The following is a 25644-nucleotide window of genomic DNA, read 5'->3' on the forward strand; positions in this document are numbered from 1 at the left end:
GCCTGGTCATACAGTACTGAAAACCAACTTGTCTGATTTGATCACCTCCCATTCGTAGGCCAACCATGTTAATCTTCCCACTATTGGAGAAACATGGGAGGGTACGTGCACCTTGGTGTCACTGCTTGAAAGTGGAGGCAGCCACTCTTGGCGTTTAACCTCCACCTTGGGCGCACAGAAGTACATGTGAAGGACTGTGTTCCTGCACCAGTGAGCCACCGGTTTCCCACTGGTGGACTGTACTGGCTGTAGGGTTTTACATGAAAGGAGAGACCATTTGAGACTGTATCCTGCTGTTGTCATGGCCTACCATCTTTACAAGTGTTTGTAATATATCATGCTCCATTTCCTTTTCAAAGGCTTCATCTACTGCCTTCCAAGAAGCATAGTCCAACATTGGCTTGTCTAATAAATTGACCTGGGTTTCCGGCATAAAGCATGTGCCTCTCAGCCGTGCATGTCGTTTAACTACAACTGCTCCCCACAACTAGATGGCCTGCTGTTTCCACCATGTCAGAGGTGTTCTTGATTGCAGCATTAGTGGTCTGCTGCCTCACCTGTAGTATCTTCTGGACAACTGGCTGATGGGTGTAAGGAATGCACTTATACAGGTTTTCTGTCCCAAGTCTTTTATAACGTGCCGTCAACGGTGTGGCACTTGATATGGGCACTCTGTATGCCAAAGAAGTGGCTGTCTTCCTTCTGAAAGATTATACTTTTACTGTCCCTCTCTTTAGGGTGTTTGATGGTTGGAAGCATTGAATTGGTCGGTTAACATGCTGTGGCATCTAGAATGAAATGTCCCCAAACAGAAAGAAGATCGGTGGGGGACAGTTAGTATTTATTCTCTGTCCTGGGATTAATTGCTTTAGTCGCCATAGGCTTAAGGAGAGATGGAGATATTTGGTTTCTGACAGATTTTAGCAAAGGGATGCAATGAGAAACCTTTCTTTTTCTCTTGCAAACCAGCCTCTGTGAAGGCACTTGTTAGGCAAGATTGTATGCAGTACCCTTTGGGGGCACTACAACAACCCTGACCTCCTGGCAATAGGAACCCAACCTTTGGTATATGTCTGTACTACACAGGTGTGTAGTGTGGCTGAGCAGCCAGGCATATCTCAAGAGGGTCAATGGGAGCTGTAGGGGAGTTCAACAGAGATTCACAGTGACAAGTATGCAAATAAACACTTAGACACAAGGTTTCTTGAATAAACAATTATTAATTTATCAGTCAGAGTAAGCCTTCTTCAGAAGGGAGCAATATGAAAGTAACACTCAAATATACTTCAAAACACACACTCTTAATATTCGACCCTTTTGGGATGGCCCGCAGTCACAACCTACACCCTGAGGTGACTTCAATAGCTCGGTGCTGGGGAAATTAATATCTTACTGTTGCATTTAGAATACTTTTAGAAATTGGTTAAAGGAAAAGGTTATTAGAACAAACGAGATCACAATTTTTCTTAAGCAGGCAAATACTTTTTCATCCACTAAGCAGAGTCATTCACTTATAACAGGTTAAGCCAAAGTCAATGGGCAAAAGTCTTATATGGGCTGAAGCACTTCTGGTAGGTAAGTAGGAAAAGTCTTTGCACAATGTTTTAGAAGTCTTTGAAGAAAAGAAGAATCAAGTGTAGGCCCACAAGTTGGTTGGACTTGTGAGTAGTAGAAGATGCAAGCAACTCTACAAAAAGAGGTAAGTTCTCTCAGAGTGTACAGTACCTTTGTACTGAAGAAAAAGTGCAGCAAATGACTTCTGTTCCTGTGCAGCTCTGCAGATCTCACTGTTCCTGGGCCTCAGTTGTGGGGACAAGAGGGAGGACGTTGGGGGACTCCTGCACTGCAATGGGACAGTCACCTCTTGCAACCGGCAATCTTTCCAACAAGAGACACTTCAGTGTTTCAGCTCCTCGCAACTACCGCAAATAGCAACACTGCAGTTTCTGGCTATCAAGATTGACTTTCCTTGCTTCTCGGGTCCCGCACTCTGTTGAGGGGGCTCAGGCTCCGTCAGTCCTGCTTCCTGGGAGTCCAGAGGATCTTCCTGGAGGTCATGGCCAACTTAAAAGCAACACACACAATCTGGTGTTCTTCTTCGGTTCCTTCGTCCAGTGGTCAACTCTGCCTTCCAAGCCAAAAGCCTTGCCTTTTATTCCGTCCTCTCCCATTCATTCCATCCTAGCTGTCAGTCACCCAGCAGGGTGGCTGTCCTTGCTGGACAGTCAGCTGGCCAATCATCACAGTGCATTTGGGTCTCCTAGGAAACTAAGCACAGGGAGTTTCAGGCACCTCCCTCACTTCCTGCCCACCCCAGACACCCTGGAACCAGAGACCGGCTTCACTTGTGAATCCCGCCAAAGGCAAAGCGAACAAAGGGACCAAACTTGGTTTGGCGCGCAGAGTAAATCTCAAGAAGGACCTTTCGACAAAGAAATGGAGAAAAAAGAAGATGGGCCATTTTGACAAAAATGGCACCCTTGGGGGCTTTACTGCAGCTGCAAATGCAGCCCGCGGTAAATGCACACCACAGTAGTTAAAAGAAAACCACTGCCACCAGCCATTAAGTGAGGAAAGGTTCAAATAAAAATGCTACACGAGAAGCTAGACAAAGGGATACTAAGTAACCCTTCCAGGACCTTATTGTAAGATAGTGTGTGCTGGGTCTAGAAAGTTCCAAATGTTAGTAAAGTCAATTTCACTTTACCGCTCTGGGAAACAGTAGTTTATCCCAGAGCAGGTATTTATCTGGAAGACTTCCCTCTCCCACTGCATTGAAGGTGCTGTGTGACACAATGTAAAAGATGATGCCTATGGTGTTTGTCAGGCTCCATAACCAAAATAAACGCAGAGTTCAAAAATCACATTAAAATACATGAGAGAGTGGGAAAAAGGGTCTAACTCTCTCCAGGTAAAAAAAAAATCAAGTCCTCAAAATCCAGCAGAGTTGCTGGGGGTCTCTAAGGTTGAGGGAATTGGCACATTTCTGAGAATTCTCCCTAACAGCACTGTCTTGTCAGACTCATGGGAATTGATGCTGAATCTGCCCAAAGTCCTCTTCAACAGAGCAGTATATTGAAAATGATCTTCAGTTGAAGAGGACATTACTGAGGGCCCACATCAGCAGGTGAGGCCATGGGATTGTCCTTGTGGTGGACTACCTCCTTCGGTGGTTATCCTCTGTGTCATGGTAAACATCGTTCTGATCCCCAGAACAGTGTCTGTCTGGGTCCTGGCTTTTTTTTAGTGTTATGCGTCTGCACCCAATGACTCTTTCTCATGAGCATAGCCATAATGGCATTGAAATCTTCCATGTTCCAGACCATTTGGGATCTGGTCTTTAGCTCTGAAACTTGGGACCCTGGGAGGTTCAGCCTCGGCCACTTCTTCCTCATTCGCTCACATCTTCCGGCTCTGAAAATTCAAGATGGCCCTTCTTTTTTAAAACAAGTGGTTGAAGTGGGCGGGAGCGGTGCTCCTCTACGTCTTTTGATGTAGTTTTACCGTTCCTGTACTTTTATTTTAAAAAGAAACCGTTCCAGAATGGTTTCATTTTAAAATGAAAGTGTAGGAAACAGTTGAAACTTGCACTTTCAGTGCAGTGCACTGAACAGTCCCTTAAACTGCAGGCGCATGCATTTGGGGGTTTATATTGTGCATGGGAGGGGGTGTGGCGATGGGGTTTGCGGGGAGCAGTGCATACCGGTAGGGAACATAGCTCCACTACTTCTTTTCGTACACTTCGACCACTGTTTAAAACAAGTTGAAGGTTTGGCTCTTCCATATGTAGAAACTCCCTGTTGTTCATTGTGTGTGCTGTGTGGTTGTTTTCTGCTTGGGAGTTTCTTTAATCTGTGTCTTTAGTTTTTACCTACTTTGACTTGACTGAGATTGTTGACTTTATTTTGTGCGTCTGCGCTGATGGCGCTCCACGACTGTGCCTGGACTGACACTCATTTTCTTAGCCTCAACCCCGATTGTTCAGAACTCTCTTTGGGGCAGAGTGCCTTCAGGCTTCAAGCTGTGACTGTGCTTCTGCGTGCGAGCAGTCTCGTGCTCGGCAGGTGTTTTCTCCTTACCACAACTTGATGTTGGACCTCTGGAGCTTGGGACAGACTGTGAGGTTTCCTTTGATGCAGTTCATGCCACTCCTTTGGGTCGGAAGCGACCTACGTGCCCATAGTTTTGGCCTCAAGAACCTCCAGTAGGGGCGTGGCTAACCGCCATGTAAGAAGGACGCTTTCCAGAGGGCTCTGCTTGATGGGCCCACAATATTGCTGAAACATTGCGGTTCTGCGCCGCACAAACAACTGAGAGTGGCCACAATCACTGCCAAGCACCCTGTGCACCCTCAACCAAAGTTTGCAGCCGCTGCGACCCTCCCCCGCCGCGGAGCACCGAGTTGCAGAGAGACGACAGAGCCTGGGGAAGATGGTGCCCGCTGACTGAACAGCGTATTACACAGGGACCCGACCCCTTGAGTTGAGACGGAATAACCCAGAAGCACCAGAGAGCACTGAGAAGACCCCGGGAGCTTGGTGGAGAGCCCACACCTCGGACCGAGCGGCAGAGACACTTGCGCCACGAAACACTGCAAGGCCTGAGACCCGACACCCCCGTGCTCTGTAAGAGGACTGGCCCCGTGAGGCCCGGTGGGTGACTGGAGCGCCGCAGGCGGGACCAGGCCCGCACTGCTGGCAGTGACGCCTGGAGCCCTGGAAGGGGGAGCAAAGAAGCGGCCCGGGCGTGACTGCCCCCAGCGAGAGTGGACGGAGCGGACGGACCATTGCGGAAGGCACGGACGGAGTAGGACCGGAGACTGAGGGAGTTGGAAGACGCCGCATGAGAGAGCCTGGCAGTCCAGACCAAGGGCACAAGGTGGGGAGCCGGCGGGAGGGGGGCCCAGTCGAGACAGCTGAGCTCATAACAACCAGACTGCGAGTGGCCCCCTCCCCTCCTCCCCTTTTCGTGAGCCCCAACTCGCGACGCACCGCAGAGGCTGCGGCCAAGGGCAGTGCATGGCCCGGTATGGCGCATGAGAAGCACGCACTGCACGCAGTGCTCTACAGCCACAAACAACGGCACATATTGACATTTACATCAGCGTGCAGCCCCACTGGATGGGTTTGGGGCCGGGCAGCACTTCACAACAACAAAGACTCCCGGGTTCTCCACACAAGCAGTAACCACCGAAAAACAGGCAAGCAGCCAGAAGCAGCCAGAGGGGCCACCCTGCACACCGAGCAGAGAAGCACAGGGGACCGGCAGCAGCATTACAGTAAGCCCAGGAACACACACACCTACATCTAAGAGATTGCGAGCGACCCACGTAGAGCGCACAACTGCTGTACCACCCCTAGCCACTGCACCACAGCCAGCAACGGTGCAGCCTGCTTTGGGAACTGGCAGGCCCTCCTGTCCACAGAGTAATGAGCACAAAAGGAGCGAGAGGCAAACGGAAGCAGACCACCATGAGACCTACACAGCAGGTAGTTCAGCCAGACCAGACACCAGCTCCACCGGCACCGAGACGACGCGGACCGAGTCCCTAGAACCAGCGAACTCGCAACTCCTAGAGGCCATCAAAACGCTCCAGAGGACAATGGAAAGTAAAATGGACACAGTGTCTATTGATCTAAACTTACTTCGGCAAGATGTTCGCTCCATAGCAAGCAGTACTGAAGCGCTCGAAATCCAGGTTCGCGAGAACACAGAGGCCAGAACTCGGCTCCTTAGGGACGTCGACGGACTGGCGCAAAATGTAAAAAACCTCGAAGATAGAGCCGATGAGGATTTAAGGCCTACCAGAGGGCATTGAAGGAAACAACCCCATGAACTATATTGAGGATCTCTACTGCAAGAAATTGGGGCTGGGAAATTAACACAAGGCTTCACCATCGAGAGAGCCCATCGATCCCTCACCAAACGGCCGCCCCTGGGGACCCCACCCAGACCAACAATACCTAAAGTGCTCAACTACAGAGACAGAGAAACGATCCTAGCCTTCTCGAGGTCAGGTGGCCGCATACAGAGAGACTCAGCAAAGATAGCCATATATCCAGATTACACTTTCCAAGTCCAGATGAAGAGAGCCCAATTTATTTACACCAAAGCTAAATTGAAGAATGCAGGCCTACGCTATATGCTTCTCTATCCAGCAAGACTGAAAGTGCTACATAATAATAAAGCGCACCTGTTCGACACGCCGGCGGAAGCCAGAGTGTGGATGGACAGAGAACAGTTCTCTGACCTCGAAGCGAAAGAGCGCAATCCACGGCAATCTGCAACCTAAACCTCCCTCGTGACCCAGCAACGGGACAAGGCACACACTGAGAATTTAACTACATCCTGTTGCAGCAAGATCGATCCTCACAAGAGCCGCACTGGAATCGGACTGCTCTTAACACTACAGCAGCCGAAGCAGACTTCTTCTGCCCTCAGAAGTAGTTTGGGTACATTAACCCGCCCGTAGGGCACCAAGAGACCTATAGGTGAAATGGAGCGGAAACGGGATAGTCAGAACTGGGGGAACCCAGCTAGACTTGTTTAGTTACAAGGGAGTTTATTGTTTTTGGGAAAGGGAACCCGTGAATTGGGATCTCAGTTGGGGAGTTATATACAGAAAGACCAAGACCACCCAGAACGCCAGAAGCCGCCGGAACGGAAAGAGGAATCGCCGCAAACGCCACCCTCGAACATTCGGCCACGAAAAACGCATGGAGGACAAAATCGAGATCATGACATGGAATGTCAGAGGAATGACTAGCTACGTCAAACAACGCCAAATCCACACATTTGTGAAACGTAACAAGGTTGGACTCACCCTCCTACAGGAGACCCACCTGGACGCACAAAAGCTAGCAGAGTTAGCAAATATTTGGAGAGGCGCTATGATAGGCACCACATACTCCACATATGCAAGAGGAGTCCTAATCTGGATTGCCCCAACCATTCCCATAAATGTGATGCAAACGAAAACGGACGATGAAGGCAGAATGGCCTTGATACACGGCACCATCGAAGGAAGGGAAGTCTGCCTGATTAACACTTAAGCCCCCAACCACTATGCCACTGTCTTCTTTCGCTCATTATACACCCGACTCGGCCCATATAGAGATAGCATCTTGATATAGGCAGGGGGGAGACCATAACTGTACCCTTGACCAGAGGTCGAAGTGGGCGGGAGCGGTCGGGAGCAGTGCTCCTATACTTTTTATTTTGAAGCTTCACTGTTCCTATACTTTTATTTTAAAAAGAAACCGTTCCGGAACGGTTTAGTTTTAAAATAAAAGTGTAGGAAGAAGTTGAAGCTTGCACTTCAGTGCAGTGCACTTAACATTCCCTTAAATAATAGGTGTGTTTGGGGGTTTGGACTGTGTGTGGGAGGGGGCTCAGCGATGGGGTTTGTGGAGAGTGGGGCAGACTAGCAGGAAACATAGCTCCACTACTTCTTTTCATACACTTCGACCACTGCCCTTGACCCCCGTAAAGACAGATCGGACAATAAACACGTCTGCCCCTCCCCCCCCTGCCAAAATACTGAAAGCACTAACACTACAATTTGCACTTAGAGACCTATGGAGGGAGCAGCACCCTGAGAAAGAGTATTCCTACTACTCAACCTCACATGCAGTACACACTAGAATAGACTATATATTTGTGAGTGAGGAACACCAAGCCTCGTTTGGAGACACGCAATACCTGGCCAGAGTGTTGTCAGATCACTCCCCATTAACAACCACCTGGACGGTGCTCGCGCCCAGACCCCCCATGCCCACGTGGAGGCTCAGAAGTGAAGCCCTGCTGGACAGGGCCTTCTGCGAACAGATTATGAGGAGTACGCTAGACTACTGGCAAATAAATGAAAATAGTGTCCAACGCATCAGTACAGCATGGGAGGCATATAAAGTAGTTATGGGGGGTGGGCGGGATGATTGCTGGTATAGGTGTTGCCCAGAAGTCTACACTGACCTCGCTAGCACGTGTCGAGGAGGAGCTGAGGGAACTAGAAGCCGAGGCCTCCTCAGACCCAGCCTATGTAAAAAAAAACACGGTAGAGCTTAAACAAGCCTGCTTAGTGCACTGGGAAAAATTGGGGAAACTCAGCTACGTAAAACATATAGAAAGGAGTCGCGCCCTCGGCAACAAACCGGGGAAGCTATTAGCTTGGCTCTACAAACATGAAGTCCCCAGAGAGCCCATCTGCCAAGTTTGCAGACTAGATTGTACAGTAGCATACACGCAAACCGACATAAACTCGGCGTTCACAGGGCTCTACCAAGCCCTCTACACTGATCACCTACAGACACTGAAATTGAGGATGTCTTGGACATCGTTAAGCTACCCAAACTAGACAAGCAAATGGCTGAGGCCCTAGACGAGCCCATCACCCCAGAAGAGGTCACGGCCGCCATCAGGTCGCTCCCATGCGGTAAGGCACCTAGAACCGACGGGCTCCCGGGGGAGTTCTATAAAACATATGAGGACACTCTAGCCCCTCTTTTAGCCCAAGTGTACAATGAAGCATACGAAACAGGCACCCTCCCAGACACCATGAGAGAAGCCGTAATTATCCCATTACTGAAACCTGGCAACGACGGGAAGGAGTGTGGCTCATACAGACCCCTATCCATGCTAAACGTAGACAATAAGATCCTGACAGCGCTGCTGGCGAGGAGGCTGCGGACGGCGGTCCCGCTGTTGATCCACCATGATGAGACGGGGGTACGTGCCTGGGCAATCCATCACAGAAAATCTACGCAAACTACATCACATCATATACAGCACCAACGGCAAGCCCGGGAAATGCGCAGTGGCATCCTTGGAAGCCACCAAGGTATTTGATTCAGTCCGGTGGAGTTGGCTGCATGCCACTATGACAAAAATGGAAATGGAACCGGCCTTCCTAAAATGGACAAAACTTATGTACACCGATCCCACCGCAAGAGTACGCACGAATAACACCTATTCGGATAAATGGCACCTTCACCGGGGCACGCGACAAAGATGTCCGCTTTCCCCCATGATGTACATCATAGGCGTTGAACCAGTAGCAGCATATTTTAGACAGGTGTATGGGAACGGGGGCGTAGAGATTGAAGGGGTGACCCACCTGGTATCAATGTACGCAGATGACATGCTCCTTTACCTATACAACCCAGAACACCTACTACCATACATACTCAAAACCTTAGATGGGTTCCATAAATACACGGGGATCCAAATTAACCATGACAAATCGTGCCTCTTTCCCCTGGTGGCCCTAGGTGATGCCAGACCAGAGAGACTCCCTGCCCTGGCCTTAAAGTGGGAGACCACCTCTTTCAAATATCTGGGCATCTCCATCCAACGATCCCCAAGACAGAACACACCCTAAACACTGTGAGAGCAAAAGATAGCTTAGAAAAAACGATGGACTTTGGAGCAGACTACCGCTCTGAGTGGCAGGAAGAGCGGGGCTACTTAAGATGGTGGCGTTGCCCTGACCCCTACAGTTCTTTACCAACGTCCCATTCAACATCCCCCTGCAGTTCTTCACAGAACTATACACACTCAGGAGAAGATTCCTATGGCAAGGAGGGAGGCACAGAGTCGCTCTGGAGGTACTACGTAGACCTTATGACAGGGGAGGCCTGAAAATCCCCAACTTCAAACTATACTACTTAGCGGGCCAACTGAAACATGTAATACAATGGATGGCAGATGAGAATACAACAGACACCCGTCTTCTACAACCGGCCATCCCCCACATGCTTCTCAGACTTAAGCGACACAACCCACACTTAATTAACCTAGGGACCCAGATCTGGAAACGAGCCTGCAAAGCCATGAAAACAAGCGACCCGAGACCTCGAGACTATACGAGATGTTGCTAGACTGCACAACCAAGCAAGACCTCAAATGTAAAGAAAAATGGGAACAGGAACTAGGCTTGCAATTTGAGGACAAAGAATGGGAATCCATAACGCATTACCATAAAAAAAAAGTATCCAGAAACGCCTGACTGCAGCTCATACAGTTCTACATCATTAACAAAGCATACCTCACACCCGAAGTCATCTCCAAATATAAGGGGGCTAATACCCAAAATGCAGCGAACCCCACGTGGGGATGACCCACATGTTTGGGGCTGCCAGCTGGTACAATCCTTCTGGGCACAAAGGTAGCCAGAGCAAACATCACCTTGGACGTACAGTCACCGAGTGCGTGCATCCTGGACAGATACAGGAAAAACAAGAAAAATAAACCTCTGAATAAGCTTAAGGACTTGATGTACATTCTAGCGAAAAGACGCATTGCCATGGGGTAATGGCAAAAGCCCCAAAAACCCAAGTGTAACATTGTGGTTGGAGGATCTCCGAAAATGGTTGGCTGCAGAAACGGGGGCATGGGAGAACACGCAACGAGAACAGAAACTTGACACAAGTGACGACCTACAACAATGGGTGGCGCTCACGGTGTCATTATTCCACCCAAGAGAAGAAGCTTCCTCTAATGACGACATAGGCAGCCCATGATGACCATCCGGCGAAGGCTGAACTGAATACAGAGAGGAGTGGTCTTGAAGTTGGGAGGGAGGGGAGGAAGAGAGTTCAACTGCGATTTCTTAATTGGCACAGAATTGATAACTGTTGTATTGTTACATAAGCCAATAAATAAAAAAATAAAACATTTTTAAAAAGAGCCGCCTAACTGCAAGGCACTTCCTACCCAGTGCTTGGTTTGGCTCGCCTAACGGTCTTGAGGAGGAATTTCAGGCACATTTTACAGCAACCGAGAAGGGAACTTGAAGTTACACCCAAGGCAAAGCTTAAATGGCGGACTGAGGGGAAATGAGGGAGCCCCTGGGAAATGTGTGTGGCAGGAATAGAAGCATTCTACAAAGGTCTGCAGAAAAATGTGTCTCCGACTCTATCTACTGTGTGCCTGGATGACAATTGGCATTGATCGGTGTTGGGAGGGTTTTCCTAAAGTCCTACTGGCAGTGAGACTTTAGTAAGCTATGCCAGTGATTTGTAGATCCCCAACTCTTAGTATCAGTCTGTACTAACTCGGGACCTTGGTAGAGTGGCAGAGCTGTCAGGCTTATCTTAAGAGGAAGATGTGAGCTGTAGGTAGGTACACCGAATCTTAGCTAGATAGGCACAACAAAGAAGCACTTACACTTATAATTATATAAGTGTATATTTATTATATTTACACCAGAATCACTTTAAATACTTCAGGCGTTTGCATTAGAACACTTAGGAATACTTGATAATACACTTCAAAGGGCACTTTCACTTTTATGTTTGTTTGCGGTTACATTTGTAGCAACGTTAGAAAGGGAAAAGACAAAGTTATCGGTTACTGTGCACTCATGCGGCTTTCAACAGTTTATACAGTAATACATTTACTTCTCAAAAACATATAGTAAAGTCACATGAAGGGAGGAAAATGGTTAGTTAGTGTAAAATAAGCTTAGTTCATGGTTCTAGCGACGGTTTCTTCGCCTAGTAAGTCTTAAGTCCAAAAACACAATCCTAGCTAAAGGCAGTTCGGAGAGGACTTGAAGTCTTGACAAGCAGCGAATTGCAAAGAGCTCCTGTGGATTTCTTCCAGTTTCTAGTATTATTGAAGCCGCAAGTTAACAACTAACAAGGGAGACCTTAACACGGACTCGAAGGGGACGGAAGCAGCGGCTTGGGTCCGAGGTAGGAGGGGGTTGGCCTAACCACCTCTACATGCACTCCAACGCTCTAGAGCGACTTCTTGGAATCAAGTAATACCTTTTTCCCCCCCACAGTACCTTAGGTTAGAAGAAAATGTTTGTGCTAGATGCTGCGCGATGTTGCAGCTCTGCGCCCGAACTCTAGATTTCTTGGTCTGGTGACTGAAGGCAGGACAATGGACGGGATCTCTCGGCAGCAGTCTCGATGGAGGACCTGCGGCACGACTTTCAGCAACTTCTTGGTTCACACTGTGGTTTTGGCACGTTTTCTGCAGCACCAACAAAGGACACGGATCGCCTGGTCAATCATCTTCGCTTCCTGCAGTCCCACACTCTGGTGAGGGGGTCTGGGCGAGTTGGATCAAATTTCTGGACTGTCCTTAGGGGTTCAGAAAAGATTTTGATGGATTCAGCCTTTCAACGATGATGCACTTGAAATGAGCAGCAGGTCTCCTGATATTGGGGTTCTGCAGCTCTGGAAACTCCTAGGACCTCGGGAGATGGCTTGTTTCAAAGTTCGTCTTGGGACTGGTTGTTCCCACCAGCCACAGGGAAGGCGTCGTTCTCTTCGGAGCTCCTGTCGCATAGAAAACGGGGTCAGAACAGCAGTGGTCGCTTCACAGCGTTGCAAAGGGTCTGCAGGCGTCTCTGTTCGTCGTCTTCTTTGGTTACTTCTGTTTCCAGTGGTCAACTTGCTTTTCACTCCAGCAGCCTCACCTTTTATACAGTTCAGGCACACACTCCTCTGCAATCTCTCTCAGCATTTTACAGAAAGGGGTGTTTGGCTGTCCGAATCGGGACAGCCAGACCCCCTGTGGGAGCTGGACCTATTCCGGCACTCTGGCAGAAAACAGAGAGGGGGGTGGAAAACCTCTCCCCTACTTCCTGCCTGCCCAGACACTCTAGAGCCTAGACGGGAATACCTACTGAGTCCCACCAAAGGCAAAATACACTCACTGACCTCCCTCCTCCCAGAATGGCAGAAGAAAGGCTAAAAAAGGACAACAATGCTAGTAAAGGTGAAAAAAGAAGGGAGGCCCCAAGTTTGGTACTTGGGTGCCCCTATTGTGCACTACCGAGGCTATGGACATATAGCCTGCAGTATCAAAAATACACAATAGTTGGTAGAACACGTCCACTGCCACCAACCATAACTAGGTGATTGTCTATGTGACTAAGAGGTCACAGGAGCAGAGAGAAGGGGGATAATAGGTATCCCTTTGACACTCCTCTGAAGGCGGTGTGTGCCTATCTCTCAGACTATAGAGTTTTGGGAGAGATACTAAGTATTCTTAAGAACTGTCGTTACTTCAGGATATAGAAAAATAATCTTAGAGGACCCTAAGGTTCCCCAGCAACACTTCCCATAAGGAGCTGTGTGCTGCAGTTGTAAAAGCACAGATGCCTTTAAGAGCTATGGAGCAGACAGACGCCATAGTACAGGTAGAATGCAAAGCATAGAGTTCCAAAAGACAGAGCCCAGAAGAATGAATGAGGAAAAAGGCTCCACGCATTCAAGATTGAAAGAAAAAGGTCCAGAAGTCCAGAAAAAAGTGCTGGGGGGTCTCACTAGGAGAGGGGATGAAGCAGAAAAATGATAAATCTCCTTAACAAGCGGCTTCGAAGCAATCTTCAGCACATGCCGTTTTTTCATTGTTGAATAATCGTCAGAAGACTGCTTCAAGTGATGCAGCGAAATGGCATTAAAAAATGCAAATGTTTCTCCACTCCACGTACTTGGAGTCAAGCAATGATGGGGGGGAAAAAACAATCTGAAGACAGCACTATGTGAGGGATCATGGGTCTCTGTATACATAGGGGAGAGAGAGCATGATAAGGACGCCCCTGAGGATGCTCTTTTCGATTCTATAAAAGCAAGATATAATACTCTGAGCCAACCACTGTATGGCGGCCTATGCAATGTATGTGAATCTTTAGCACATTGGCAAACCTCAGGTGAAAAAATACATCTATATGTATGTATAGAATGAGCCATTTCAGCCAAGTCACTCATGGCACAGTGCCACCCACTAGCCAAAATTGGAAATTCACCTCTAGTTCAGAGCCATATGAGCAATGCATTGTGGGTATACAAATGAGACAGAATAATTATACTATAACATTATTCCTCACACTTTGTTTCCTTACGTCTAACTACACGTCCCTATAAAGAGTCTCTTTCCCTACCAATAGGTTTTTCTTTCTGTCCACAAGTTGCGCTATACTTCACGCTTATCTAGGGTGCGGGATAGTGAGAAGACTCGTCCTAACTCTCTCACTGCTTTGACTATGCTAAAAAATTGCACATTCACTGAGTCGATTAACAGCCTTTATTTTTCTCTCGCAGTGAATGTGTCTTAGTTTGCTAAAGTAATCCTATGTGGGATTGCTTTTTCAATTTTTTTTTTTATCCTGAGGGGAACGTCTGGCGATGGCTACTGGATGGCGCTGTGGCATTTGTGACTTGGCTACAAAAGGCTTATTCTATTTTTGCTTTTCAGGTGAAAAGGTGGAAAGGCTTTTTCAAAGGCTTTATGAGCACACCATACGCGGGAGGGTGTGTGGGTGTGTTTGGGTGTATGCGTGCAAGAAAGAAAGAGAAAGATTTCTAGTGTATCCAACTAAAGTTCTCGTGAACATTGTGTAATTTATATATTTTAGGGGAACCTTTCCTTTTTGCAACTTAATCTTTATGAATTTAGCAACATATATGTCCATGTTTTAGTAGCCTGTCTGCTTTTGGGGCGAGCAAGGTCTTTTTAACCTCCCTCATCTGCTCAATTCACTTGTTTTGGGGGCACTAGTCCGTTATTAAGGCTGCCAGTGCACTGAGAGTTTTCTCCCATTTGTATTTTCCTGTGTTTTCACTTTGTAACGCACACCATCTTAAGTGGAGTATTACAGGGTTACTCGATGTCCCTTTTTCATTTTGTTTAGCAGCGTTATTAGTGCCTTTGTGATGTGCCTATGACAGGCTAGTGGCAGTGAACTGTGTTTTTTTTACTTTTTCCATTGGACTACTTTAAGGCCTGTCCTTTGTCCATCTTGTTTTTTGGGCATCTGCCTGCCCCTTCAGGCTGGAAACACCCGAATAATAGCATGCAGGATCTAGCCTTTGATTTCCACTCATTGCTTTGTGTGACTGGAACTGGCTGAAGCTGGGATTGGTACTGTCCGGTCTCAATCCACATTTCTCCTTCTGGATTTCTTTTACTGGCCAGATGTGGGGTAAGTGGCTCTCCACTAGTCATTTAGTAGTGATGATGCACTCTTGGCGAGTACAAAATTGTGTACTATGTTTATGTGAAGAACCGTGGAGTGAGTGACAATATATGCCAGGCTAGTAGCCTGGAAATTCAATTTTGTTACCTCTGGTAATGATCATTCACATTGGTCGGTTGGGGCATCCTGCAGCCTAGATTCTGGATAAATGGAGAGAGTCTGGAGCCATTTTGCAGGGTGCTCATTAGAATCAAGGATCCAAAGACTGGTCTGAGAATACCTGGAAGACTGGCATCCAGGACTCTGCATATTGGAAGAAGCAGCCCTGCAAGTGCTCTCTGGCAACCTTCATGGCTGGGAAGGGCAGAATAAGAACTCCCCTTATACTTTAGGACTGGGCAATGGGTCTCGCAGCAACAGGGGCAAATAACCGCTCTGGGCTCTGCTTCCCACCTCAAACCACTTTTGAACTACAGCAACCCTGACAACGCCTTCCTGTTTCAAGATTCTTCCTGTTTCAAGATTCTTCCTGTTTCAAGATTCTTCCTGTTTCAAGATTCTTCATGCACAGTGCCATTGCTGCTTATGAACCACACCATGTTCGACCCAATTGACCCGCTTGCCAAAAGGACCAGAAGCACTACCTCCGAAAGCTCCCAGACTTCCGGGAGCTGTCAAGCTCAACAAACAAGACTGAATGACATTAGGAGTTCTGTCCCCTTGGCCTCCTTTAAAAGGGCTCCTGTGACATTTAATACCCCACTCCTTACCTTTTTTAAGACAATCTCAGCAATCTGTGTTTTCCCTTTAAAGGGGTAGGTCATTAGGGTTTTTATTCGTTTTATGTATTTTTAGTTTTCTATTTTTATAGAACCTTGGTTGGCATGTTTTGTTTTGGTACCACAGCACTATTGCTGTTTTGCATGCTTCTGTGCTAACTCGCATCCCTTCTAAAAAATAAAAAAAAGTATATCCTGCGCTCGGCCTGCACTACCCAAAGAGGCGACATGGGTATAACATTTATGTTGTGCCTGGTTTCACCTTTGTGATTAGGATCACTGTCGGTTTAGTAGTAATGCGGGGCCGAGTAGGCGCTTTAGTCACCACTCATCCATATAGTCCTACGGATCTGCAGTCATTTCATCACACTTATCCACAAGGTTGGCCTCTTGAAACCCCTGTATAACAGTAGTTCTGAAAATCCTTCTTAGCAATGTGTAAACTTATGATAGAGTATATATTTATGAGTATATCCATGTGGTGTTCTCTTTTGTGTACTCTATTGGGACAGAGTGTACCTACCCACCATCCTTCTCCCCTCCCTTGAGTGAGGGCAAAACTGCTCCATTGCTACCCATAGAGAGTTTGGACTATCCTTTGGTTGAAACACCATCTTGCCTTTAGGATTGATGCTTTCACTCCCAGAGGGCTGTGTAAAAAATCTCCCAAAGGTAATTAAACAAATTGGCAGATTGAATTGTCCAAGAAAGTGTACAGGTGGGTCAGCATGTGCTCTCTTAAGCTCTATCTGCTGCCTAGTGGTAGACAGTACTCCTGTTTCTGGAGTGTCGGGCATATAACACATGTGAATGTCAAGGAATCGTTTCTTAAATTTGCATCTGTTTTTGTCTGCTTTCTTCTGCCTCTCAGGACACCCACAGCAGCCGACATCTGCTTCACACAGGAGCTGCATTCCAAGTTCTTCAGTCTGGGGAAATGTGTGCCCATCTGCCGAGGTATTCAAAAGGCGGGAAAAGGGGCATGAAAAACAAATCATGTATTGGGCAGAAATGTTGCAAATAGACATCTACATGCTGGTGACCAGTGTCCACAAATATGGGTAGATGGGAAAATGGAAGGCACAGAATTCCAACACAAGTGACCTGTAGGTACATTAAGGACATTTCCTGGATGTTCCAAGCCTCAGCAATGACTGTGCAGATATAGCAAAGACATTTGCAAGTCGGGAACACATTAGCCAAATGGTAGAGCTGAGAAAGAGTCACTCATGTGTCCCTTATCTCTGATATGTGACTAATTATATTCTTACAGTACTAGGCTTTCAAAGCACCAGCTTGTCTGGCATTCTTCAATTTTAGGGTGTTGAGATTGCTCCATGTCACAGGGACACAGACATTCCTACTATCCGACTTTCATTTTACAAATTGTTGTCATCGGGTGCTCCATTTCAATTTGTTCAATTGATTTGTATCTCGGCTGCTACAATCAGAAAGCATTAATGAGTTAATTGAAAGCTCGGGTCTGAAAAAGCAATGTCCTGGTTGCATAGAGTCATCTAGTCCAATGTCATCCTACAAGGTTTCTAGAAATGTTTATTTTTGTGTACCGTTTAACAAATCCCGATTTGTGGGCTTTGAGTTGATTGTTTAAAATGTTTTTCAACTTGCCTGTGTCCATAATTGTTATAAAGTTGTTGTGTCTGTGCGCATCTGCATGTAAAATAAAGTTCAAGGTCTCCTCTTGGCCCATGTTGGGGGTGGTCTCCATTTTCTCCTCGCCACTAAGATAGCGCTCTGCATGTAGGTTTGTATTAACATGCAGTTTGCAGGTTAATGTCCTGTCGGCATGGTCTCAGTATTTCATCCTTCCAACCATTAACCTGGATAATAATAGCATTTTACTGCACCTCTGTTATAAAGCCGCAAGACTGTGTCCTAAATCGCTATACTAGAGTCTTAATGTATTTTTATTTTCTCGCAGGGGATGGGGTATATCAGAAGGGTATGGATTTCATCCTGGAGAAACTAAACCACGGTGACTGGGTTCACATCTTCCCAGAAGGTAGTGTGTACTCCAAACAGATTGGTATGACTGAGGGACATTGTACTTGGTTAATTTAGCTAATTCAATATATAACCGCATCACATTAAAAGAGCAAGGAAATGGCAAGTTAAAATTCATCCCCAGACTAATTATTCATCAAAAGATTACACCAGGAAGTATAACGTTTCTAAAAGCATTTTCTAAAGCTGAGCCACATTTTCATTAAAAAAAGCTAATAACATTTCTATCCAAGACCCCAATCGCTTAGGACCACCTTGCTTGAATCAAGTAGAGAATATATTCTTCCCTTTCAGTTACCATGTTACCTGGCCCATGGCACCATGGGAGAAAGAAAACATCAGAGGAGGAAATCTCCCAATATGGCAGTCGGTGGCAGTTTTGGAAGAAGGAGGAGTCTTGAGCGGGCTGGAATTGCAATAGAGGTCCAAAGCACTACAGCCTGCAAGTGCCATCATGGTCTTTGTCTGAGACTGATCCTTTGGAGAGCTCCAAGGATGAGTGAAAAACCTTTTGTGTGCTTTAAGTCTTAGGCATAGCCACCAGGAGGAGCAGAGAGGAGAAAGGTGGTGGTGAGAAAGGGCATCAGACAGAAACCTTTGCAAGTGTGGCTATCCCATTCGGAAACTCGCGGTTGATGTATGGCTGCAAATGGAGCATGAAGGAGTGAAGTTCTCATGTGAATAAGTTTGAGTTCCCTGTTCTGAAACTTGTGGTTGGTGTACCATAAGAGACGGGGGCACAAAGGAGAGAAGTGCACCAGCCACAGGTTTTGGAACAGGGTACACAATCTTGTAACCGGTTCAGCCGATCCCTTCTCTCCTTTCCTTTGTGATGACTTTCCTCTGTCCTTTGGCTCCAGTGGCACACCAACAGTGCATTCAAACTTGAGATGTTTCACATGAGTGGCCTTTTTCTCTGCACATTTCTCCTTGTTTCTTTCGCCTCCCCTGCCCCTTTCCTCTGACAGATTGTTTTGGTTCTTTGTCCCGTTTTGGGTTGAGTTCCTCTGTCTGTTTCCCTTGTTATTTTTCCTGGGGCAGTTAGGTGAGCTGTATGGGCTGTCACTACTTCTGCTGTCCAGAGATATTTTGCTCAACAGGATTTTCTGGCCCTTCTCTGTCAGGTGAGTCCATTCTCCATTCTTCTGGTCTCACTCTCGTTTTTGCCGATCTACCTTAACACTGCTCCTCTTCTTTCAAATTCACATGTCCAGGCTGGGACTTCACGCAAACAGGTTGCTTACTCATCCTTGCTGCTCCAATGAGATTCCCTTTCGGACATAGCCATTGTGTCCGTCATGGCACTTGCAGACCTTTGTTCATGTTGCTAAAATTCTAATGACAATGCCAACCAACTCGCTCCATTTCCTCTTATAACATGTTGTTGTTTCTGTAGTTCAGCAGGCCACACCAGTGGTCACTGACGGGATAGTAGACTCCAGTTTCAATCAGATTTTTGCTCGGAGGCAGATCACTTCATCATAGACTGAACAAACCTTACAAACCCAGGTCCTCCTCTGACTTCCAAAAGGTACTGTCTGTACAAAAACAGAACTTGCTGATCTGCTTCAATCATCAAGAGTAAAAGCAAATACCTCTTCAGTAGTGCAGTTTGCAGGAAGGTTTGCCAGGTTACAAATTGGACAATCTCTGTTCCCCTCCCTTGCCAGGAACACTTACCTTACAGCCGGATCTATATTTCTTTGGTATGTAACAACAGTCTTTTGTTTTGCTTCTGCCCCCTCCTCTAGCCTAGTATCAAAGCACTGCTCATTGACAACCCAACCCACAACCTCTAAAATCTTCCTGGCGCCAGGTCTGCATGTCATGGGTGGTTTGGGTTCAGATGTGGCTTGGTAAAATGTGATGCCCACAAGGGGGTTATAGCTTAGTGAAGGGCTCTTCCAGCCTGAGCGCCTTCACATGCAGCACTAGAATCCCTTCACTAAACCTCCAGTGGGTGGGCCACGCATTCAGAGATCTGCAGACTCAACAAAGTTCTACATGTGACCAAGTAGCAAAAGAAAGTGGCATGGGGACCCCCCTTTATGCCACCTTTCCCACTTAACCCGAATATCCCGTAGCCGTGCCCTCCCAACGGATGAGCACTAAAAAAAAAAAATAGGATAACACATACTATTTATGCCTGATCTGTGGCTCATTGGCTAGACAACACTACTATAGGTGGTCATTATCTATTGTGACGAATCCAACAGGGAGCCACCCTCTTTGTGACTTAGGAGGTGAACCCGCTAAGCAACACCCTCCTTCTGTGACAGGGCAAGCGGGATCCCACTTGCCGTAAATTTGGGGACTAGGAATGCCCTAATGACAACAACAACCCCCCGCCTCTTTCCTTACAGTCTGACATGTTTGTACGATATATGTGGACAAGCAGGACCATTAACTGCAGGGTCCTTTTAGGTGAGAGGATGGGTTTCTGACTTGGATGTGGAGCCACCTTTTGCTGAACACCCTTTTAGACCCAATACTGTAATTCTAAGTTTATTACTGATTGTTAGACCTTTGGTCTGGTTTCCTATATTGTTCTGATCACTTCATTCCTTCATTTATTTTTTAAATGGGTATAGTATGTTAGGGAGATCTATCATTTTTATGCTTCATCCCCTCTCCTAGTGAGACCCCCACCACTTTTTGCTGGACATCTGGACCTTTTTCTTTACATCCTGAATGAGTAGAGCCTTTTTCGTCTAATTAATTCTTGTGGGCTCGGTTTTTGGGAACTATATTTCTTTGTATTCTACCTGTAGCATGGAGTCTGTCTACTCCATAGCTCTTAAAGGCATCTGTGTTTTTACTACTGCAGCACAAAGCTCCTTATGGGCAGTGTTGCTGGGGACGCTTAGGTTCCTCCTTTAAGATTCTTTTACTATATTAGTATCTCTGCCAAAACTCTATAGTCTCAGAGATTGGCACACACCACCTTCAGTGGAGTGCCAAAGGGATACCTAGTATCCCTACTCCTGTGATTTTCTTAGTCACATGGACAATCTCCTAGTTATGGCTGGTGGCAGTGGACATGTTCTACCAACTATTGTGTAATTTGTATACTGCAGGCTATGTCCATAGCCTCGGTAGTGCACAATAGGGGCACCCAAGTATCAACTTGGTCCTCCCCTTTTTTCGCCATTACTAGCATTGTTGTCCTTTGTTAGCCCTTCTTCTAACATTCTTGGATGGGGAGGTCAGTGTGTGTGTGTTTTGCCTTTGGCAAGAACCCTTGGGTATCCCCGCCTAGGCTTCAGAGTGTCTGGGCTGGCAGGAAGTGGGGGTTGGAGGGAGTCTTCCACTGCTTGTCCTTTTTCTGCCAGAGGGTGCCTGAATAGGACCAGTGCCCACAGGGGGTCTGGATGTCCTGATTGGACAGCCAAACACCACTTTCTGTAAAATGCTGAGGGAGATTGCAAAGGAGTGTGTGCTGGAACTTTATAAAAGGTGAGGCTTCTGGAGTGAAAAGCAAGTCGACCACTGGAAGCTGAAGTAACTGAAGAAGATGATGAGCAGAGAGGCCTGCAGACCCTTTGCAACACCGTGAAGTGACCACTGCTGTGCTGACCCTGTTTTCTATGCGACAGAGGAGCTCCGAAGAGGACAACTCCTTCCCTTTGGCTTGTGGGAACAACCAGTCCCAAGACTAACTTTGAATTGACCCATCTCCCGAGGTACCCCAATACCAGGGGACCTGCTGCCCATTTCGAGTGCATCGTCGTGGAAAGGCCGAATCCATCCATGTTAGGGAAAATTCTCAGAAATGTGCTAATTCCTCTCTACCTAAGAGACCCCCAGCAACTCTGCTGGATTTTGAGGACTTGCATTTTTAACCTGGAGAGAGTGAGACCCTTTTTCCCACTCTGTCATGTATTCTTAATGTGATTTGAACTCTGTGTTTTCTTTTGGTTGTGGAGTCAACTCCATAGGCATCATCTTTTACATTGTGTCACACAGCACCTTCAGTGCAGTGACACAGGGAAGTCTTTCAGATTTCCCCAAGGTTTAAATACTTTCTCATGTCTCCGCGGCATTTAACAACACGGCCAAACTCTTTAAAATCTGCAAGGAGCAGGCCAACCCTGCTGCAGTATCTACCCCTCCTGTTGCCTCCCAGGCTCTTTGCAATGCCTTTGACTCTCACTTTATCTCAAAAACCCAGGACATCCTGTCCAGCCTTTCCACCCCTACCCCTCCTCATCCCTCTCCATCTGTGCTTGCTGACCCTCCTTTAGCCACCCCCCCACCATCCTTCTAGTGCTTTCCTCCCTTTCTCCCCTGACGACGTCGCTAGACCAGTCCGATCTATGAAAGCCTTGTCAAAATAGGTTCATCCCTGATCTTCTAAAACCATCAAGGACCACATTGACACCCTCGCTCCGGCCCTTGCTGATTTTTGCAACCACTCCTTTGCCTCCGGATCCTTCCCCTCCCCTCTGAAGCACTCCCTTGTGCATCCTCTTCTCAAGAAACCCACAGCTGAACCTTCTTGTCCAGCTAACTATCGCCCAATTTCCATTACTCTCTTTCTGGGCAAACTCCTGGAAAAGTTAGCCATCTCTCAGTTTAACCTTCATTCCAATTCTGTTGGCTGGCTCCATGACACCCAGTCTGGCTTCAGAGCTGCCAGAAGCACAGAAACTGCTCTCCTGAACATCCGTGAAGATCTGCTCTCCAACCTTTACTCTAACATTCCCTCTGTCCGCATCCTCCTCGATCTCTCTTCTGCCTTCGGCACAGTCAACCATACCATCCTTCTCAACCGTCTCCGTGAGAACCCGGGTATCACTGATCAGGCTCTGGCTAACCTCTTTCCTCTCTGATCGACCCTCCCAGGTCCAGCTTGGGTCCTTCCTGTTATCTATCTTTGTCTCTACCTGTGGTGTTCCTGGCTTTTCAACCAATACCTGGCAACTCTCGCCCACTGCATTGCCATTTTCTGCTCAAATTTCCAGTGCTACGCTGACGACACTCAACTCATTTTCAGGTTGCTCTCGGCCACCTCCTCTCCCTCTCTCAACTCGGATTACCTAACTGCCATTCAAGATTGGTGTGCCGCCAATGATCTTTGTCTGAGTTCCAGCAAGACTGAGATCCTCCTCATCGGCACACCTTCACCATCCTTTCCCTTCACTCTCTGGCCGGCCTCCCTTGGCCCTCCTCCTACCCCCACCTGCAAGGCTAAGAACCTTGGGGGTCATCTTTGACTCCACACTTTCCTTCTCCGCCCACATCTCTGATGTCTCTAAAAAGTCAAACTTCCTACTGCACATCCTCAGAGGTACTATGCCTTTCCTCTCCTTCCCCCAGAAGCTCATGGTCTCCCAAGCTCTGGTTCTCTCTAGGGTGGACTATTGTAACAACCTCTTTCTAAATCCACCTGCCTCTACTCTCCGCCCTCTACAACTAATCCAGAATAGGACTGCAAGACTTGTCATTGGCCTCAAGCCCTGGGATCGTATCTCTCCAGCTCTGAAATCCCTCCATTGGCTCCCAGTGGATCCAAGGATTAAATTCAAAACCCTCTGCATTGTCCAAAAGGCTTTCTGGGGCCTGGGTCCTGGGTCCAAAATACCTTCAGCTATCCCTCCGCAAATACCTCCCCTCTCGAGCTCTTCGCTCCTCTACCTCGAACTCCCTCAGGGTCAGTCGTTTTTCAAAGAAATGATCTGTCTTCGGCTGGGGCCTCCCTCTGGAACAGCCTCCCTGCCAGTCTAAAACTTGAGGAAAACCATCTCCGGTTCCGGGAGCACCCAAAGACCTTCCTCTTTTCTTCTGCCTTCGCTCCCCCTCTCCCCTGCTGATCTGTTCTCTTGGCACCATGCACCTGGCCACTCTCTGTCCTCCGGGCCCAGGTACCTGATCACCCTGCCACCCTCCCGCACTGCTTCCGGGCCACCCCTTGCACTGGGGTCTGTATCTGTACCAATACAGCACCCCCCCTTTTCTTCCTGCACTTATCAGGCCTACCCTGTCTGCTGCCTTAAACCTAGCGCTTGCCAATTGCTGGTTGCACTACCACTGTTTCTTGCCTTTATTATTTATTTATTTATTATTATTTATCTGTTTCTCCTTTGCTTCGCACTTTCCACTTCTCCCCTTTCCATGCACTTTTTTGATTGTTGTTTTGTTCTCCCCTGTTCCCCTCCCTTGCCTTGTCGCGCTCTGAAACACTTGTGTACGAGCGCAATAGAAATAAAATAGCAATATCAATTCTCTTGGATAAACTACTGTTTCCAAGAGCAGTAAAGTTAAATTGACTTTACTTACATTGTAACTTTCTAGACCCAGCACACACTATCTTACAATAGGGTGCTGGAGGGTTTACTTAGTATACACTTTTGTCTAGCTTCTCATGTAACATTTCTATGTTACCCTTTCCTCGATGAATGTCTGGTGACCGTGGTTTACTTTTACCTACCGTGGTGTGCATATTTACCGCGGGCTGCGTTTGCAGCTGCAGTAAAGCACTCAAGGGTGCCTTTTTTGTCAAAAAGGCCCCAGTCGTCTTTTTTACCATTTCTTTGTGGAAAGGTGCTTCTTGAGATTTACTCGGCCCGTCAAACCCGGTTTGGGACCCTTTGTTTGCTTTGCCTTTGGCAGGATTCACAAGTGAAGCCTGCCTCTGACTCCAGGGTGTCTGGAAGGGGCAGGAAGCGAGGGAGGTGCCCGAAACTCCCTGTGCTTAGTCTCCTAGGAGACCGAAATGCACTCTTAGTTGATTGGCCGGCTGGCTGTCCGGCAAGGACAGCTACCCTGCTGGGTGACTGACAGCTAGGCTAGAATACATGGGAGAAACTTGCATAAAAGGCAAGGCTTTTTGGCTTGGAAGGCAGAGTCGACCACTGGACGAAGGAATACGAAGAAGAACTTGAAGAGGACACCTTCTGCAACTCCTAGACCGTTGGCTTGCCCGTTGAAGCCCTGCTGCTGTGCTGAAACTCCAAATTCGTTTTTACTAGAGAAGCCCTGTAAGGACGACTTCTCCCCTTGAGTTGGAGGGCCCAATCAACTCTAAAGTTAGCCACCTGGACATCCTCTCGGAGCTGGTTGAAATTCCACTGCAGTTGCTGCTGTAACCGAATAGCCAGGGAGAGGAACACCAGATCGTGTGCGTTGCTTTTAAGTTGGCCAAGAACTCCAAGAAGATCCTCCAAACTCCCAGGAAGCAGGACTGACCGAGCCCGAGCCACCTCAACAGAGTGCTGGACCCCAGATGCAAAGAAAGCCCATTTCAACAGCCCAGATTCTGCAGTGGTGCTATTTGCTTAGACGCGAGGAGCTTAAACCGCAAAGTGCCAGTAAATAGAAGTTGGTCCTTTTCTGTCGCTGACTGTCCCGTTGCAGTGCAGGAGTCCTCCTGACGTCCTCCCTCTTGTCCCCATGACTGAGGCCCAGGAACACGGGATCTGCAGAGCTGCACAGGAGCAGAAGCCAGCCAAAGCCATTTCCTTCTAACCAAAGGTACTGTACAGTCTAAGAGAACTTACCTCTTGACGTGTAACCTCACTTGTTCTCTGCTGAAACCTTTCTGGGTTGCTCTGTAGAGTTGCTAACAGATTTCTTTACTTCACAAGCCTAAACAGCTTGTGGCCCTACTTTGATTTCATCTTTTCTACAAGGACCGCTAAAAGCATTGTGCAAGACTTTTTCCTACCTCTCAGAAGTGCTTCAGTTCACCTAGACTTTTGCCCAATTGACTTTGGCCTAGCCTGGCTCCCTGAATGAATGTTCTTCCCTCTGACATTGTATTTGGTCTTCCTTCCAGGAAGGGGTTAACTAACTTTGCATTAGGGGTTTTTCAAAATTACTTACATGCATTCAGAATATTTGTGAGATCTCTCTTTTTCCTAATAACATTTTTTCTTTGACAAACTCTTAAGTCTGATTCTAAGTGCT

General features: G+C 47.4%; 1 protein-coding gene across 3 annotated transcripts in view; it reads left to right on the top strand.

Annotated features, from left to right (window-relative positions):
• The window catches only part of TAFAZZIN (tafazzin, phospholipid-lysophospholipid transacylase), a 212134-nt gene that overhangs the window by 92147 nt on the left and 94343 nt on the right, over positions 1-25644 (top strand). For all 3 annotated transcript variants that reach the window (XM_069645466.1, XM_069645469.1, XM_069645467.1), the window contains exons 5-6: positions 16583-16668; positions 17654-17734. In XM_069645466.1, coding sequence (XP_069501567.1) covers positions 16583-16668; positions 17654-17734 — 167 coding nt within the window. The remainder of the gene's footprint in view (positions 1-16582; positions 16669-17653; positions 17735-25644) is intronic.

Source organism: Ambystoma mexicanum, chromosome 2p (genome assembly GCF_040938575.1).
Source record: "Ambystoma mexicanum isolate Mex_15411 chromosome 2p, UKY_AmexF1_1, whole genome shotgun sequence".
NCBI classification, from domain to species: Eukaryota; Metazoa; Chordata; class Amphibia; order Caudata; family Ambystomatidae; genus Ambystoma; species Ambystoma mexicanum.